At 52.0% G+C, this 15,225-nt stretch overlaps 6 protein-coding genes; 2 read left to right on the top strand and 4 right to left on the bottom strand.

Annotated features, from left to right (window-relative positions):
- Positions 1-126: 126 nt before the first annotated feature.
- RCC_07133 (related to MFS transporter) lies at positions 127-2,199 on the top strand (the record flags this gene model as incomplete). XM_023772391.1 has 7 exons in its annotated part: positions 127-358; positions 411-573; positions 634-937; positions 995-1,192; positions 1,245-1,608; positions 1,656-1,839; positions 1,890-2,199. 7 exons carry the CDS (start codon positions 127-129, stop codon positions 2,197-2,199), a joined length of 1,755 nt encoding a protein of 584 aa, XP_023628159.1.
- Positions 2,200-2,768: 569 nt separating this feature from the next.
- On the bottom strand, positions 2,769-3,515 carry RCC_07132 (uncharacterized protein; the record flags this gene model as incomplete). Its single annotated transcript, XM_023772390.1, has 1 exon — positions 2,769-3,515. The coding sequence occupies one exon, from the start codon at positions 3,513-3,515 to the stop codon at positions 2,769-2,771; it is 747 nt and encodes a 248-aa protein (XP_023628158.1).
- Positions 3,516-5,644: 2,129 nt separating this feature from the next.
- On the bottom strand, positions 5,645-7,132 carry RCC_07131 (uncharacterized protein; the record flags this gene model as incomplete). XM_023772389.1 has 2 exons in its annotated part: positions 5,645-6,334; positions 6,467-7,132. 2 exons carry the CDS (start codon positions 7,130-7,132, stop codon positions 5,645-5,647), a joined length of 1,356 nt encoding a protein of 451 aa, XP_023628157.1.
- Positions 7,133-8,431: 1,299 nt separating this feature from the next.
- On the bottom strand, positions 8,432-9,238 carry RCC_07130 (related to PQ loop repeat protein; the record flags this gene model as incomplete). XM_023772388.1 has 2 exons in its annotated part: positions 8,432-9,020; positions 9,072-9,238. 2 exons carry the CDS (start codon positions 9,236-9,238, stop codon positions 8,432-8,434), a joined length of 756 nt encoding a protein of 251 aa, XP_023628156.1.
- A 605-nt stretch (positions 9,239-9,843) lies between these two features.
- On the top strand, positions 9,844-10,641 carry RCC_07129 (related to disease resistance protein aig2; the record flags this gene model as incomplete). XM_023772387.1 has 4 exons in its annotated part: positions 9,844-10,000; positions 10,076-10,188; positions 10,264-10,483; positions 10,544-10,641. 4 exons carry the CDS (start codon positions 9,844-9,846, stop codon positions 10,639-10,641), a joined length of 588 nt encoding a protein of 195 aa, XP_023628155.1.
- A 238-nt stretch (positions 10,642-10,879) lies between these two features.
- RCC_07128 (uncharacterized protein) lies at positions 10,880-14,616 on the bottom strand (the record flags this gene model as incomplete). XM_023772386.1 has 2 exons in its annotated part: positions 10,880-14,461; positions 14,560-14,616. 2 exons carry the CDS (start codon positions 14,614-14,616, stop codon positions 10,880-10,882), a joined length of 3,639 nt encoding a protein of 1,212 aa, XP_023628154.1.
- Between the last annotated feature and the right edge of the window lie 609 nt (positions 14,617-15,225).

Here is a 15,225-nt window from a genome sequence, read left to right as displayed (position 1 = left end):
GTTGGATGAAAGTTTAGTCTCTATCTCCCTCACATCTTTGACACACCGTACTCCCTCCCTGCTCGTTCGTTTCCACATTGACAGACATCTACTCCTTCAACAGGTCAGGAAATCAGACAGACGCCAATGTCTCTTGTCCAGCGAGTTACATCCATCGAAGGAACTGACCGCGAGCCTGTAGAAGCGGACTCATATCAGCAGCATCATCGTTACGGTACGGTCAAATCCGTTCGATCTGTCCGCTCGCTGCGTCGTGTTATCAGCTACGATGTTTTCCCCAATCCCGAGGAGGAATCCCATGCAGTCGCGCCAACTGGTGGAGTGGCGGCGTACAAGGTGTCAAGTGCAAAGCGAATTGGTATGGCAGTACAATGCAAAATAAGAGTCCACCCGCTAATAATTTGCCACAGCCCAGGTCATAGTCACAATACTGTCTTGTTGGCTCGCCAGCGGTATTGTCTTTGGATTCGCAGCACTTAAACCAGTGCTTGTCGGTGAGGGTGTGTATCGAGAACTATGTACACGTGAAGAGCTTGATCTTGACGTGGAGGTTTGTTACGAACAGGATTTGAGGTGTGTTTCGTCCAGGCCCCCAATTCTCGTCCGTCATCGACGAGGCTGACTTGTGAACRGACTCAATTTATTCTTTGCGATTGCTTCGACGACCTGCAACATATCCGCGTTGGTGGTCGGCACGATCCTGGACAAATATGGGCCACGCGTCGCTGGTCTCATCGGAAGTTTCTGCCTGGCGTTGGGGAGTATCTTGATGGCCACTGCCTTCTCAATTCCAGCGTTTGATGGTTACATTGCAGGCAACGTCTTCTTATCGCTTGGTGGAACCTTTGTCTTCGTACCGAGTTACACGATAGGCAATGCCTTTCCAAAGTATGCTGGTTTGATTGTGGCCATGGTAACGGGAGCCTTTGATGCATCGGTGAGTCGCCTTTTCCATTATTTTGGTTGTGATCTTCCATCGCTGACTTTCGGACAGGCTGCGGTCTTTCTCTTCCTCCGGCTAGCTTATGAAGGATCGGGCAGAACCTTCACACCAGACAAGTTCTTCTATGGATATCTCATCGTGCCGGCCGCGATCTCTCTTACCCAACTGTTTTTGATGGAGCCAGACGGCTACAAAACAGTACCACAATTGGAAGAGACCATTGAGAAACAGCGAGATGCAACCCAAGATGTATGACTTGCCTTGATGATTCGGAAGCGTCGTCAGCTAACCATGAATACAGGTACATTCGTCCGACGATGAGCTCAGTGATGGCGAGGTACGCCGTCTAAGAAGCCGTCGGCGAGAGCATCGAGAGTCAAAGATTGCTCAGCTCGACAAGCTGGTTGGCGATCTCGATGAAAGGTACGAGAAGCAGGTGGAAGTGCATGCAGCCAGCGGTGTATGGGGTGCTCTTCATGGGAAGTCCGCCAGAGAGCAAATGTTGACCCCGTGGTTTATTTTGATCACGCTTTTGACCGTCTTATCCATGTTACGGATGAATTTCTTCATTGCAACGATCAGGTCGCAGTATGAGTACATGCTGGGCTCCGAGTACATTGCCAAAAGGCTAAATTCATTTTTCGACGTGGCCTTGCCTGTAGGAGGTAAGGAGACCTCATTCTGCAACATCGACTCCGCTGACGATGTGTAGGTATTTTTGCGACGCCATTCATTGGACTGTTGTTGGATAATGTCAGCACTGCCATGATGTTGGCAGTCCTCGTGGCACTGACCACGGCCGTTGGGATTCTGGGCTCACTGCCGTATCTGTGGGCAGCATACGCCAACATCGTCCTCTTCGTACTCCTCAGGCCGCTTTACTATTCAGCAATGTCGTAAGTACATTCAACATCTGTAACGAATCCCCTACTGACAACGTCTGTAGTGATTACGCAGCCAAGGTGTTCGGCTTCGCAACCTTTGGGCGTGTATACGGCACAATCATCTGCCTTTCTGGGATTGTAAATTYGTCCCAGCCGTTGATCGATGCGGCAAACCACGAGGTATTTCTTGACAATCCAATCCCCATCAACATCATCATGGCGACGCTTGGTTGTCTTGTTGGTACGACGCTGGTCGTGTTCGTGGCTGTCAAGGGCCGAGACGTTCCAGCAGTGGAGCCCGCGTCGTTGGAGGCAACTGAAAGAGATCGGTTGATCATTCGTGAGGTAGAGGAGCCAGAGGACGACTATTAGTGGCCATTTGAACTTGACTAGCGACTTAGCGTAGCGATGCAAGTGTTGTACTCTGTATAGAAGCGTGTGGGCTTTTCGAAGTAGTAGTTGACTCTCAGGTCTATACAAAAGCGAGCAAAGCAGGACGTTCGAACTTTGAAGGATGCACATGGTGTCGTTGCGAGGAAGTGAAATGACTTCGATCACGCCATTCTTCATTCTATGCACGCCATGCAAGCCGGGCCAAGGGTTAGGGTTGTGTTGGTGTCTAATTTGGGGCYGGACACTCGAACAAAACAGAATCTCGGATGGAGTGGTAGATCCTGACATGACCAACTTACCTGCCATGTTGGCGATAGCCTATCGTTTGAGACCACAGTATCGACTGTTCCGCATAGCTATGAGGCTATCCACAATGGCAAGGTCATACCACTCCGTCAACATCAACGCAATTCACATCAATACATGCACATCAACGTCTTCACATGGATGAATGAGGGACCAGTGGAAGTAAGGCAGAATCAAATTGTGTCCAGTGGTATCATTCGCTCATCCTAATTAAATATCCACGGTGGCAAGACGCCCCAAAGCTACGGGAGTGAGTACGGAGTAAATGCGTACGGCGCCTCCATTGTCGCATAATCATAATCCTCCACATTAAACTTGATATCTCCAATCAAGGCTGGGTCAATCTGATCTTCGGGACTCTCGTATTGTGGCCATGACGCTGTCATGGATCCATCGAAGACATCATCTTGACATATGAATGAGTCTTGAGGAAACTGGAAGCAATCCGACGCATCGCCCGGCAAGCTGTGGTTCCACAGTGAAGGGCTCAATTGTTGAGGCTGCAGCGGTTCCAGATGAGGAGAGTCAAGACCCGAAAAGCCGTCAAGACTTGAAGGCCAGTCCCAATGTGAGGCCTGTGTGAATGCAGGTAATTGCGACCAAGTCTCCTCTGTAGTCCAGCTTTGATCATATGATATGTGATCTCCAGGATCAGAGACTGAGTAGCTCAAATTGCTACCTGGACTTCCTCCTTCGCTAGTGCTCAGGTAAGGGCTGTGTACGGGAGAAATTGTTCCGGCGGATAGTCGTCCTGCTCTGGCTCTGCCTGTTTTGTATGTACAGCAGTGTCCTCCTCGTTGGCAGCGTGCACAAGTCGCGAGACCATCACATTTGGTCTTCAGTCTTGAGCAACGATCACATGCTTTCCCACTTCTTGAGCTGGCTGGTGTAGGTCTTTCGGTGTCATGAATGTGGTGGTGTCTGTCGAGAAGATCCTTCCTTTTGAAGCAAGCACCACAAGCAGAGCATGGGTATCCAATTCCAGACATGTCTAAACACCAAGAGTTAGCGATGTCTCACAAGTCGATGGCAGGCAGAGACGAACGATTCTTCCTATGTCTATTTAGAGTCTCTACGGCTTTGTAACTCTTTCCGCAGTCTGTGCAGACAAATCTTGGAGGTTTGTTGTCAGTCGGCATGGCGTAATGTAGTAAACAGTAGTTGGTCGTTTGGGATTAGAGCTTGTGTGTATCTGTGCGACGTCGATTGAGGCGGCCCCGGACATATATACAATCCAATCGCGACCCGACACAGTGGCTTCGCTCTGTAAGTTTGCGCTCGTAATCAATCTACCGAAACCGCTCCATCGTTAGGCGTGTAGAATCCTATTAGTCTCACAAGAATACTCGTCTGGAAGAAAGCGCGTGGTAGGGCAGGAATGCTGGTGCCTGCTCGAGTCGAAATCATGGAGTCACTCGTTGTTCATTCGTTGTTTCGCTAGCGCGATATGTCGGTATAGGGCAGCACAGAGTGATCAACCATTCCGACTGCCGAATTCGTAACGCATCACCGCGCATGGCACTCCGAGAACCGGAATAGAAGGCGGAACAAAGATCAGCCAAAGCCTTTCGATCCTGCACACACGGCGGCTCCGTAAACGGAGCGACTTTGAAGCAGGTTCCCCCAGTTACCGTTTCTTATTCCATGCACGTCGGTGCATATGATGTATACGTGGGTCCTCCGATCCTGGTGAGGATGGCATGGCTGAGAGGATCCACCAWCGGGGAATCCTGCGAATGCCAAGCAAGTTGGCGAATGTGGCATCGCCAAAAGCTTGTCGTCAACAAGATTTTGGAGCCAAGTTGTTAGTATCCTAAAATCAAAAGCATTCTTCGTGGTTCTGTGCCTTGTGTGTAAAGCACGCAGTATCATGCTGTGACCAGCACTTTGCAAGTCTTGCCTYGATTGGTCTTGGGTTGCTTCACCGGTTTCGTATTGCTTTGCAACCCTTTGCCGCGCTAGACGGCAAGTTCCATAGAGTTTGAGAGCAAGAATCCTTCGTGGCCCCCTCTCGCTACCGAGAAAACCAAAAGAGTAAGGTAGACCGTGCATGAACGTGGCGGAAGATGCCTAGTCTAWCATTGGTCCATCGACAGGTCCAGGAACGTAGGTCACAAGCAACGAACTTCGAGTAAGACTCAATTGGTTAGACGGCCGAGAGATAGATAGGCTCGAGTCAACCATGTGTGATATACAGCATGGTAGAACGTTGGCCGTCAGCCGCGTGGCGATCACCCGTCAACGATTATCCGAGGTCCAATTTGCGCCCACGACCTGAAGACGACCTGACGAGCACGAGGAGCAAAGTACACGAGAAGAAAAGAATGTTCCACGCATGGCGTGTCTTCGCCAGCCCTGCGGTATCGCTGCGTGTATTCAACGACAGCGACACAATCCAGTGAGAGTGCGCCAGGAATAACTCCACGTGCATATGCCACATGTCCCAGATAGGTGTTGTGTGGTGCGCCCGGAATATCCACAATGACCGAAGCGGTCKATCTCGAAAGGGTCTCTCTTGCACCATGCAGCTAGCAATCGGATCTAAACTCTCGCACAGTGATGATGTGTCTGGACGGCGGTGACGACTAGGTGGCTGCCGGTCGTAAGATTATTCCCATGGGAAAGGAGCGTTTGATGTTTCGTCGCAGTAAGCTGATTTCCTTCCTCGACTGAATTGTGCCTCGCGGCGATGAATAAGCTGCCTCGACCTAGGCYACAGAGAGCAGTGCCTGTTGCACGGCTTTTCAAYAYTGGAGCCTGTACAGGAGTGTTGAGCTGCGAGCATCGCCTCGCCGGCTTCCCGACCAGCTGCCGAATGTCAAGTGCGACATGACTGCCGTCCGCAGCTGAGGATCTATACCCTGCTTACGCCCAATCGGACGTTTTTCTCGGAACGTCAGGACTGCAGACAGAGGGGTGTCCCATCAATCTTCTCGATTTTTGGTGACGCACTGCCACCTTTGATTCTCACCAAGGCTGTGTTGCTGCAGGCTGATACATGTCATGAAATTCTTCTCGTCATGTCTCTGCTATCAACCGTGCAGTATTTACAGAAGTAGCCTCGAGCTCTTCCTTGGAGTCGTCATAATCGAGTCAGAAGTGTGAAACACAAACAACTTCATGCTCTTGGTGAATCTGAATCGTCGCGCGGTGACTCCACCCTCGTGCTTCTGCGAGACAGCGTCGAAAGCACTTCAGCAGCTTCCTTTTCCTCGAACTCGTAACCTCCACTGTGCCGGGGGTAAGTAGTGAGCGGTCCTCGTCCAAACAGATTTCCGATTGTGGCGTGGCGTTCGCCAAACTGATTGAACTTGTCCACCATTGCCGAGCATGAGTAGTCGGGCGGCGGCATAGATGAGGTGAGGTTTGGCCGAGGCGCTTGTGAAAGGGGAGTCCGTGCTACCATTCGTGTCGAGCTGGCCATATCCCGACATGCTTGAGCTCTTGCTGGATCAAGACGACATGCATCGCAATTCCCAGGGAGTGTGACGGGGGTTGGAGGTGGAGCGACGGCCTCCTTTCGCTTCGCAAGCTTGGCTTGCAGACACACACAGTTACTCTCATCGGAGCAGAAGCCACAGGTGTCGTCGTCCATGGTTGTGTCCATTGGATCGCTTTCATTGGAGTTGGTGTTGCGTAGGCTGTAGTGGGAGTGCTCGCTACGGCCGAAGTTAGTGTAGTCAGTTTCATAGTAGCTGTTGTCTTCGGGTGGCGTCGGCACGCTGGACTGCGTGTATGAGTGTGAAATTGATATCGGACGGAAGCCGCCGATGTTATGCTGTTGAGCTTGCTGCTCTTCTTTAGTCTGCTGCACCGAGTCAGATTACGTGTCCATATCAGTAAGGGTTAGAAGTGAAGTCGTAAAGCCCGCAAAGGGCCACTAGATCAACTATCTAGAAGGGACCACTGGTCAATGTCGAATGCCTCGAGCATTACTAACCTGACGAGACTGTTGCAGATCGCGAACCTGCTGCTCCAGCTCTGATATACGGGCACTGAATTTCTGGCGCTCGGTCTCTGCCCGCTCTGCCCGCTCGTTGGCCATGTTCAACTGCTGCCGGAAGACCTCTTTCTCACGGGCCATTTCCAAGCGCTCCGCATCGCGTTCCGCCTTCATCTTTTCATTCTCTTCCTGTGCTTCGACGAGCTTCAACTGGCGCTTGTCCCGGAAATTACGCTGGGCCATACGATTTTGTACTCGCCGTCGATCCTGGGCATGTTGGGGCTCAATAGGCTTCCTACCGGGTTTCGGACGCGGCGGGATGGCGACGGAGATACTCATGGGACCCATCGGGACAGACGGCGGTGGTGCGTTAGACCTCGGCAGTTGCGACTGACCTTCAAGTCCCGACGGCGAAGCGTGGGAGTTGTTGCGGCTTTGCGCAGTGCTGCTAGTGTTGGAGGTGGTCGAGTCGTGCCGCCGCGAGATGGGCACGCGGTTGTCCGCCCGGGCGGGAGGCAACAGTGCCTGCGGCGGCGCAACGGCTTGCTGCTGGCTCTGTCCCTGTGGTACTTTCTGTTGCGGCCAAGACGGATCCCCTGCAGTCTTGTCATCRGCATCGTGTGTCGAGGCGGGCGAGGCCGAGGCAGAGGCGGTTTCAGACATGATGAGGTGCAGATTCATGTTGCCCATTCGCGGAGAGTCAGAGATCTAATCAGATGGAATCTGCAGGGTGGGGGAATGCCGGGTGCGGCGTGCAGAGCGATGTCGGGGGGATGCTTGGCAAACGTACCATTCTGGATGAACCGATCACCACGGACAAAGCTGTAGAGGCTATGATCATGATCATTGCCCATGTTGTCCATGTTGTCCATGTTGCCCACGCTTCCCATGCTGCCCATGCTGCCCATGCTGCCCATGCTACCCATGCTGGCCATGCTGCCCACGCTGCCAATGCTGGCCATGCTACCCATGCGGCTAAGATCATTGATGTCGCCAACGCTGGTAACGCTGGCCATGCTGTCGTTCCGCTCCACGTTACTAAGGGCGCCGGATGTGGAAGAACCGAACGAATCTGGATAGTAGTGGTAGCCATTGCTGGCATTCTCAAGTGTAGTGCCTGTGGGAGCGTATCCAGACGCGATCATGCTGAGCGTATTGCCTTTATGTGAGTTAGTAACAGGCCGTTGATGCAAGAGGACAAATGCTTACAATCTGGATAACTCATAGGCATACTGCTCAATCWACGCTCCTCTAGGATGGTATCGACAGTCCTTCCCGGCAGTCCCGTCGAGTCATAAGCTGTGACATGATTGCCTTCATCATGTCAGCATCGATCCGATGATGGGAGTCGAACCCTGACATGTAATGGTCCTTACCCATAGGATGATTGAATTGATCGGCAGTTGGCTCCAACTGGAAGATGAAATTGTCGTCCATAATGATGGCTTGAAATACGCTGACGGGGAAGGAAGGATGGTATTACATAGGTAAACTCCCATGGAAGAGAAAGCTTGCAAATTCGATCGAAGAGATAAGGTAGGAAACACTGCAAGTAAGAAGGGACAGAATGGAGCGCCGTCAAGAGCACTTTCCTGCCAGTTCCGGTTTAATGGGTCTACCACATCTTGATGTTCCAACGTGTCAACGCAACATGACAGACTTACCGCAGACAGCCGGCCCTGCGACTTCTCCTTTCACCATACGTACATTGCACTTGCTATCCCGATCAATGATCAATATCCACACGTAACTTGCTGACTCCATGATACAGCTCCGCACTCCTTTGGACAGGACTGTCAAGGGCGACACGGTCATTAATTAATCGATGTTGCTTCGGTCGTGTATACTTCATCACACGTGGCTTTCCATCTTTGATGACTCTATACTGCGGTCATTACCGCAGAATGGATTCTGCCAAGCCAGTCGTGGGCTTGCAATTCAAGATGACTGTTAGTTTCCCCCTCATGCAAMTCTGGTATCCTTCAGGTCCACGTCAAGAACTTGCTCTCCCTCGCCGAACATCCAGTATTGTACACCCAGGTAGCAATCGCAGCCTGCCTGGAAGAGACCGCAGAGCTTGAACGCCCACGGCACATCTCCATCGGAGAGGAAGAAATATACCATCTTGAAGGCATCGCCTATCAACCAGTTGGCCAGTACACTTAGGCGGAATCCTCGGCAACTCTTGCTTTGTTGATTTTTCAAGATCTGGGGAATAGGTAGTATAGCCTCGACGCTAAGAGCAACATAGCCTTGGGTTGCAATGTAGACATCATTAGAGCCAATCAGCAATTGCAACACGGCAAGAGTTGCAGCAAAATAGGCCAGAAATTTCCAATAAGGTTCTCGACTTCGCCATTGCCAGAAGTTGAAAGGTCGTGCGGAGAGAAGATCGCTTCCTCCCGCGAAAGGGTTGTTAAGGCTGTGCTGCGCTCCAAAAGGTGGCCGGTGGAGCAAGCCAATGTGGAGCAGCATGAGCTGCACGCCAACCATGATACTCGCCTGGACAAGGAGGGGAAAGTCGTACCGCGACCCAAACCAGTAGAATATTCTTCACCACGTCAGAACACCCAAGGAACTGCCAGGCAGAGGTCATGCTTACTTAAGGATTGAGGCCACCAGCATTATCAGGGGAAGATCAAGCGAGAACCCCTCTGACGACCGCTTCTTGTGCATAGACCATATYTGATCCGCATATGATGTGACCGGCGACGTAATAATGAATATGGGAGCAATGTGCGTGACCACCCATTTGATCAGCGACGCCATTGCGATGTGCGAACGTGCGTGCTGTTGAACAATTAGCGCGAGTCATGGCAATTACGCAGGCCGGACGATATGGGCATATGGAGGCAAGATGAATCTGCATGGCATCAAGGCCGCTCGCCAAGATGTTCATGCCAGCGAGCAAGACCAAGACTTACACTGTCGTGGGGAGGGGAGGCCAAGAGGATTCGAGATTGTGTATCAACACTTCATCACGATGATCTCAATCTTTCGGGAGGCAAATTCAAGGCGGCGAGGATATCAAATCCGATGCAATGGGAAGAGCAGAATGTGTCTCCGTGGACAACACGATTTCTCGAATGAAGCAATTTTACTCAGGAGAGGTGAAGCCGGCAGGAGCCACCAAGCCACAACGGCAAGAGCAGAATCCGATCGGCAGATTTTGTGGCGCAGATCTGCCCTATCGTTGAGGCTGAGGATGCAAGTGAATCACAAATGAAATGCTTGTTTGTCCATCCCGAGACCGCTCCGGCATTCTCTGAGACATTCACAACCTTCTGATTGCTGCAAGAGGAAGTACTCACTCCTGACAGACATCCAAGGTTTCCCCCTCTGCCCTACGTTACAGAAGCTACAAACCGTCAATCATGGCGAATTCTACATCGGCCTTTTTCTACGGAACTCTGATGGCGCCCCAAGTCCTTCATCGCGTCTGCCACAACTCCATGGAGCCCGACAACCCAATCTTCGCGACCCATCAGTTCAAAAGTTACCCTGCAGTACTACATAATTTCCGTCGACACCGTAAGTAGGAGGATGTGGAAACTAGCCCGACCAAGTCCCATATAACCCTGACATCTCGCTAACAAAATACTCTAGGTGTGCGTGGCTGTGACTATCCAGCTATTGTTCCAAGCACAGGCGACTCTGTGCGTGGGACATATGTGACGGGATTGACAGAGAATGATGTACGACGTCTGGATCTTTTTGAGGTTAGTTTGCCATGACATCGCATCTCGAGGCTCAAAGGATGATGTTTGCGGTCATCAGCTAATCCTGTGTCCCAGGGCCCAGAATACCGCCGCGACATCGTCAAAGCTCACATCCTAACCACAGTCGGCGACGAAGCCGGCAGAGGCAACATCGAAGGAGACACAGTCGAATGCCAAACCTACATCTGGCAATCCAGTCCTGAAAATCTCGAAGACAGCACCTGGGATTTTGCAGAGTTCAAGCGAGAGAAGCTTTCGTATTGGGCTTCACCTGCTGGCGCGGTGGAATATGAAGGTGGGTGGTACCCCTTCCGCTCACCGTCAGAGTAAGCTGGACGTACTGATATCTTTCCAGACGTGGACAAGGAGTATGTTGATGGTACAGGCGGTAGGGGTGCGAGTGGTGACATTACAAAGGCGCTCAAAGAGGAGCACGAAAGGGCGAGGGAATAGAGGTCTGAGCTGCGAATGAGCATACACAGCCGAACTCACAGCTTACCTCGCATGCGTACATGTTGAATAAGATCAAAAACCGTAGACAGTCATAAGTCAGCGTTTTTGAACATAGACATACAGCGAATCCACCCAAATGCGCCACCGGCTCCTTGCTGAAAGCCAAAAGTCGTCAGAAAGTACTCGATCTCAGGAACGGATGTGGCTTGGCAGGCCAGACGCTCATTGAAGAGATCCACTAGTACCCTCGGCCTTGAGAGTCTGGAATCTCAGTGTCTCCATCACGCGCTTCATAGCCTGTGTTACTGCCGGCTTGGGACGCCCCCGTCCCCAGAGCAGTCGAAGCGCTGATCGCACTAGATGAGGGCTTCTGGGTAAACGAATTGGAAGACAGGTAGCCATTCGCGAGTTTTGGCGCTTCCAACATCTCATCATCGGAGTCTGACGATGCTGAGGAAGCACTCCGGTGTGTCAGAGAAGCATTGCCTGCTTTTTTCAACCCAACTGGAGGCGACACTTCGAGCTCATCTTGATCGTCATCGTTATCGGCAGTCCTCTTGGGTATGGCTAGATGTGGGGTACTTTGCTCCCGCAGCGCAGTCTGTGAGGTGGGAGCTGGCGAGGACGGGTGAAACTTGGGGGCGGATGGAGCAGGTATCGACGTTGAACGCAGGGTAGCCGCTGATGTCTTGTGCGCAGTCTGCAGCTGAGACACAGGACTCGCCGGCTTGCTCTTGCTCGAAGGTGTGTTGGTCGATGCGAGCTTTGTTTTCTTCTGCGCTTTGAGCACCCTGCGTTCTTCTGCCTGCTCATCTGCAGTCTTCAACAGATCACGGCGGATGCTGTTTCGTATAGCAGGCGCACTAAAATTCGGGAAGTCCTTGTCAGGGTCCATTTCGCGCCGAAGAAGCTTTCTCACAAATGTATCGGGATCCCTGGCGAAATGCCGAAGGATCCCGATCACGAACACACCGCAGTCGCAGAAGTTGGGCTGTTCCGGTATTCCTTTGGCATTGAGCCCWTGAATCTGGCCGATATCCACATCCATTTCGCGTTTGTCTTTTGCTTCCGCTTGAATATACTTTTTCAAAGTGCTGATCTCGGCCGGACGCGCATGGCCGAATGAATCGAGCATGATGATGACGGGAGCGTTTGTGTCGTATTTCCTCGTTGGCGCAGTCTTCTTCTTGATCCTCCTACTATTTGCCGTGCTGGCGTGACTTGACGTTGCAGCGCTGCCTACGACGTGCCCATCGTCCGTCATGGTAAAAATTTCACGCTCATCTCCAGCAGATGTTGGTGGCGCATCGTCGTTGAGTTCCTCGACGTCAATGACGCTGCTTCGTGTGTCTTGAATATTTTCGTTCTGTTCGGCGGCCCCCGAAAGCTTTCGATCCAGGAACTGCATGTTGCAAATGATTGCAAAGTACCAATGAAGATCGTGGTTGATGGGCACTACAGTGTATGGGATGGTGAAAATGTCAACGTTCTTGGTCCACCTTTTGACGGCGTCGTAGTCCATTCCCCTCCTGTTCTTCATGAGCGCAGAGTAGAAGAAGGTGTTGAAGAAGTGGACCTTGAGCTTGTGTTGCGGATCCATAGTCTCCTCGATATGGCGGATGGCGAAGCCAAGGAGATTGTCGTTCAGATATTCACCTTCATCCAGTCGAGATATGTCGGAATCGTTCACAGTGACACGTCGCGCGCCCTGCGAAGGATACACCACAGGCTGTTGCCATTCCACTGGAGGATTTATCTCCGACCATCGCGGTGGCGGAGTGGGGGTCCTCAGGTGAGCTATCGTCGGTTTGACCTGGCGAGTCGATCTTCTGTTGTTGTCTCGGGTGAACCAAGGCGATATCTCTTCACCGACACGAGCGGTTCGTTTCTGGGGCACGACCCCACTCAGCGTCAAGTCATCGCTTTTCTCGTAAACAATGTCTTCTTCGCTGYGATCTTGCATCGCTTCATATCCGGCCCTACGACTATCCGGCGCAATTGCATAGCTATTGTTTGCAGACTGCCGTAGTCTCTTGTTAGCTTCCCGCAGTGCCTTGCTCTGTGTCACAAAGCATTTCTCCATATGCTCCGCGCTAGCCGATATGGATGWCATGCCGTCACCAGTGGCGTGCATGAGGAGATTGTAGCAGGCATTCAGTCCATGGTCGTCGACAAATTCGATGATAGCGGTGCCGTTGCTGCAATCAACCGAAGAACCTTTGAGCATGGCTTTTGCAAGATCCCGGCTATGTTGCCAACTGTGCGAAACGTCATTCTTGCCAATTGTGACGAGCTTCGTTTGGTGAGGCAGCCGAACAAAGTCTTGCCCACAAACCACGAAAAATGCATTCTCCTCGTCACTCCACTCAAGTGCCAAATCTCCCTGTTCTCCGACGTATTGCTTGGAAAAGATCGAGCGGATAGGGATCCGTTCGGTCCCGAGAATATCGTCGATGGGACATTCAGATGCAGTTGAACCCGCATACTTTTGCTGATGAACTACAGCAGACGAGGATTTTTGCTGCTGTGCAGTGTTACTCTGGACAGAGCTTTGAGGCAGCTTTTCCTTGTGGGGCGAGCTGTAGCTCGGGATAGTTCTGTCGCCCGCAATCTGGTCTGGACTATTTCTATCATTTCTCGAATCTGCTCGCATTCTATCCTTGGCTTTGAGCGGGTGTCCATGGGTGTGGTCGTCTCGCTTAAACGTATGCCTCAGGTTTGGGGGTTGACGAGTATTTTCGGCTGCTTCTTGAGGTTGTGCACGGTTGGTTTGTCTTGGCGGTTTATTGGTTGGCCTTGTAGTCTGAAGCATGCTGTTTGCGACCTGCAAGTCCTTCTCGCTCCCCTGGGAAGCCTTTGCTTTTGCCTTTGCTTTGGGCGGATTAGGAAGACCCTTACTCAACTCAATAGGAGGAACGCGTCGTGAACCACGCGGATGTGCCGCATTTCCGTTGCTGCCCTCCCAGACGACCACGGGTGAGTGCCTGGCTCCTGGGAGGTCCTCAGTGGAGCTGTCCTGGATCTCGATTGCTGGCGATCGCGCTGATGCATAGACACTCGAACGCTCACTGCCATTGCGCGCAAGATCGTTGCTCCTCCGCTTCGCAGACTTGGACTGCTTCGCTTCGGTGGTGWATGAAGCTGCTTGATGAGACTCCCGCGCTGCGAAATGATCATTGGCTTGTGCCGGCTGGCTCGACCTTGCCGGTTGCATGCTCATTGGCCCGGCGCTACTCTTGTGAAATGGATGCGCAGCGAATACGTCAAAATCCATACTCCCATCATCCGTGAGGTCGACTGTTAGCGAGGATCCCGGTGTGCCTCCTACAGTGGTTGTTCTCTGTTTCTTTGTTTTGGGTTCCCCGTCTTGGTGCCTGTTGAACCTCGTCTCCGCGTCTACCCTGCTCTGCACATTATCTCCTCTGACAGTCTGCGTCGCCAGGGCTGCAGGTCCGCGACCGGCGTGACAGCCAAAGAAGGTACTGCCGTTACCGCTACCCGAAGATTGTACTGTTGGCTGATTCAGAGTATTGCTCGGCTGTACCCCTCGCGCCATCTTCGATCCGTGATCAGGGTTCCAGTCGTTGTCGTGTGTGGTGGGTACAGATATCGTGATAGCGTCCGGTGGACGTGGGCTATAATGCTCAGTCAAACGACCCTCGTGCTGCCCTAGCCTCCTCGCGACTTTCCGCTGCAGTTCGGGACTCCCACTCTCCTCCCGCGCACGTTTTGCCCGCTTCGTGCCTGACCTCTCCGCTTCCCTCTGAAGATCCTCGTTCGACTCGTTCGCATTGATGCTGGCGGGGTCCGGACTGGATTCCTGCGAGTCATAGTAAGTTTTCCAAGCTCTCAGCTGTGCAACCGCACGAAAATTGACGAAGGGGGACGAGGACGGAAAGGTGGTGCTAGAAGCCATACTGCAAAAGGTGATGCACCGGCAATGATGTTCATGGCAGTCTTGAGAAGACTCAGCATCGGACRGCGTTTGAAGTGATGAGTCACTTCATTGGCACATGTGAATGCGCGGAGTGAAGTCGCTACGGGTGGTGATTCTCGCGGTTGATCGTCTACATGACGGCACAAAGAAGAAGAAAAAGTGGTCGGGATGGGGTTGAAGCCTTGTACCACGCTTGCGCGGGTTGACGCGCCGACGATCACGCCTGCTTCCAGAAACAATTTATATCAGTACTCCATAGCACACCTGAAATTCATGCAAGAGGTAAAGAATGTAGTTCTCACTCTTTCACCAGTTTTGCGACTTTGCACCGTGTTACAATCCAAAGTGATGTGTGCGAAACGTGGAGGGTTCAACACATGTCAGGGATCAATCGCACACTTTTGGCAGTGAAATGCCATCGCACATGATGGTTTCATTTCGAATACGTGACACTCATCAGCTCCCACCGGCTCAAATGCACCCAATAGCTTCCTAGTGTACAACGCTCCTCAACCATGCTAGAGAACGCCACTCATCCGGTGTAGTAGACTGATCGTCACAAGACCCCATCCTAGCTACCAATTGCTCCCAACATTCATGTCAACCCATGTGCGTGCACTCGGCCAGAAATCCTGACTTCAAGGAAG

This window comes from Ramularia collo-cygni (genome assembly GCF_900074925.1).
Source record: "Ramularia collo-cygni strain URUG2 genome assembly, contig: RCC_scaffold11, whole genome shotgun sequence".
Classification (NCBI taxonomy): Eukaryota; Fungi; Ascomycota; class Dothideomycetes; order Mycosphaerellales; family Mycosphaerellaceae; genus Ramularia; species Ramularia collo-cygni.
The sequence above is the reverse complement of the archived record's forward strand: the minus strand, read 5'-3'. Positions and strand labels throughout refer to the sequence as shown.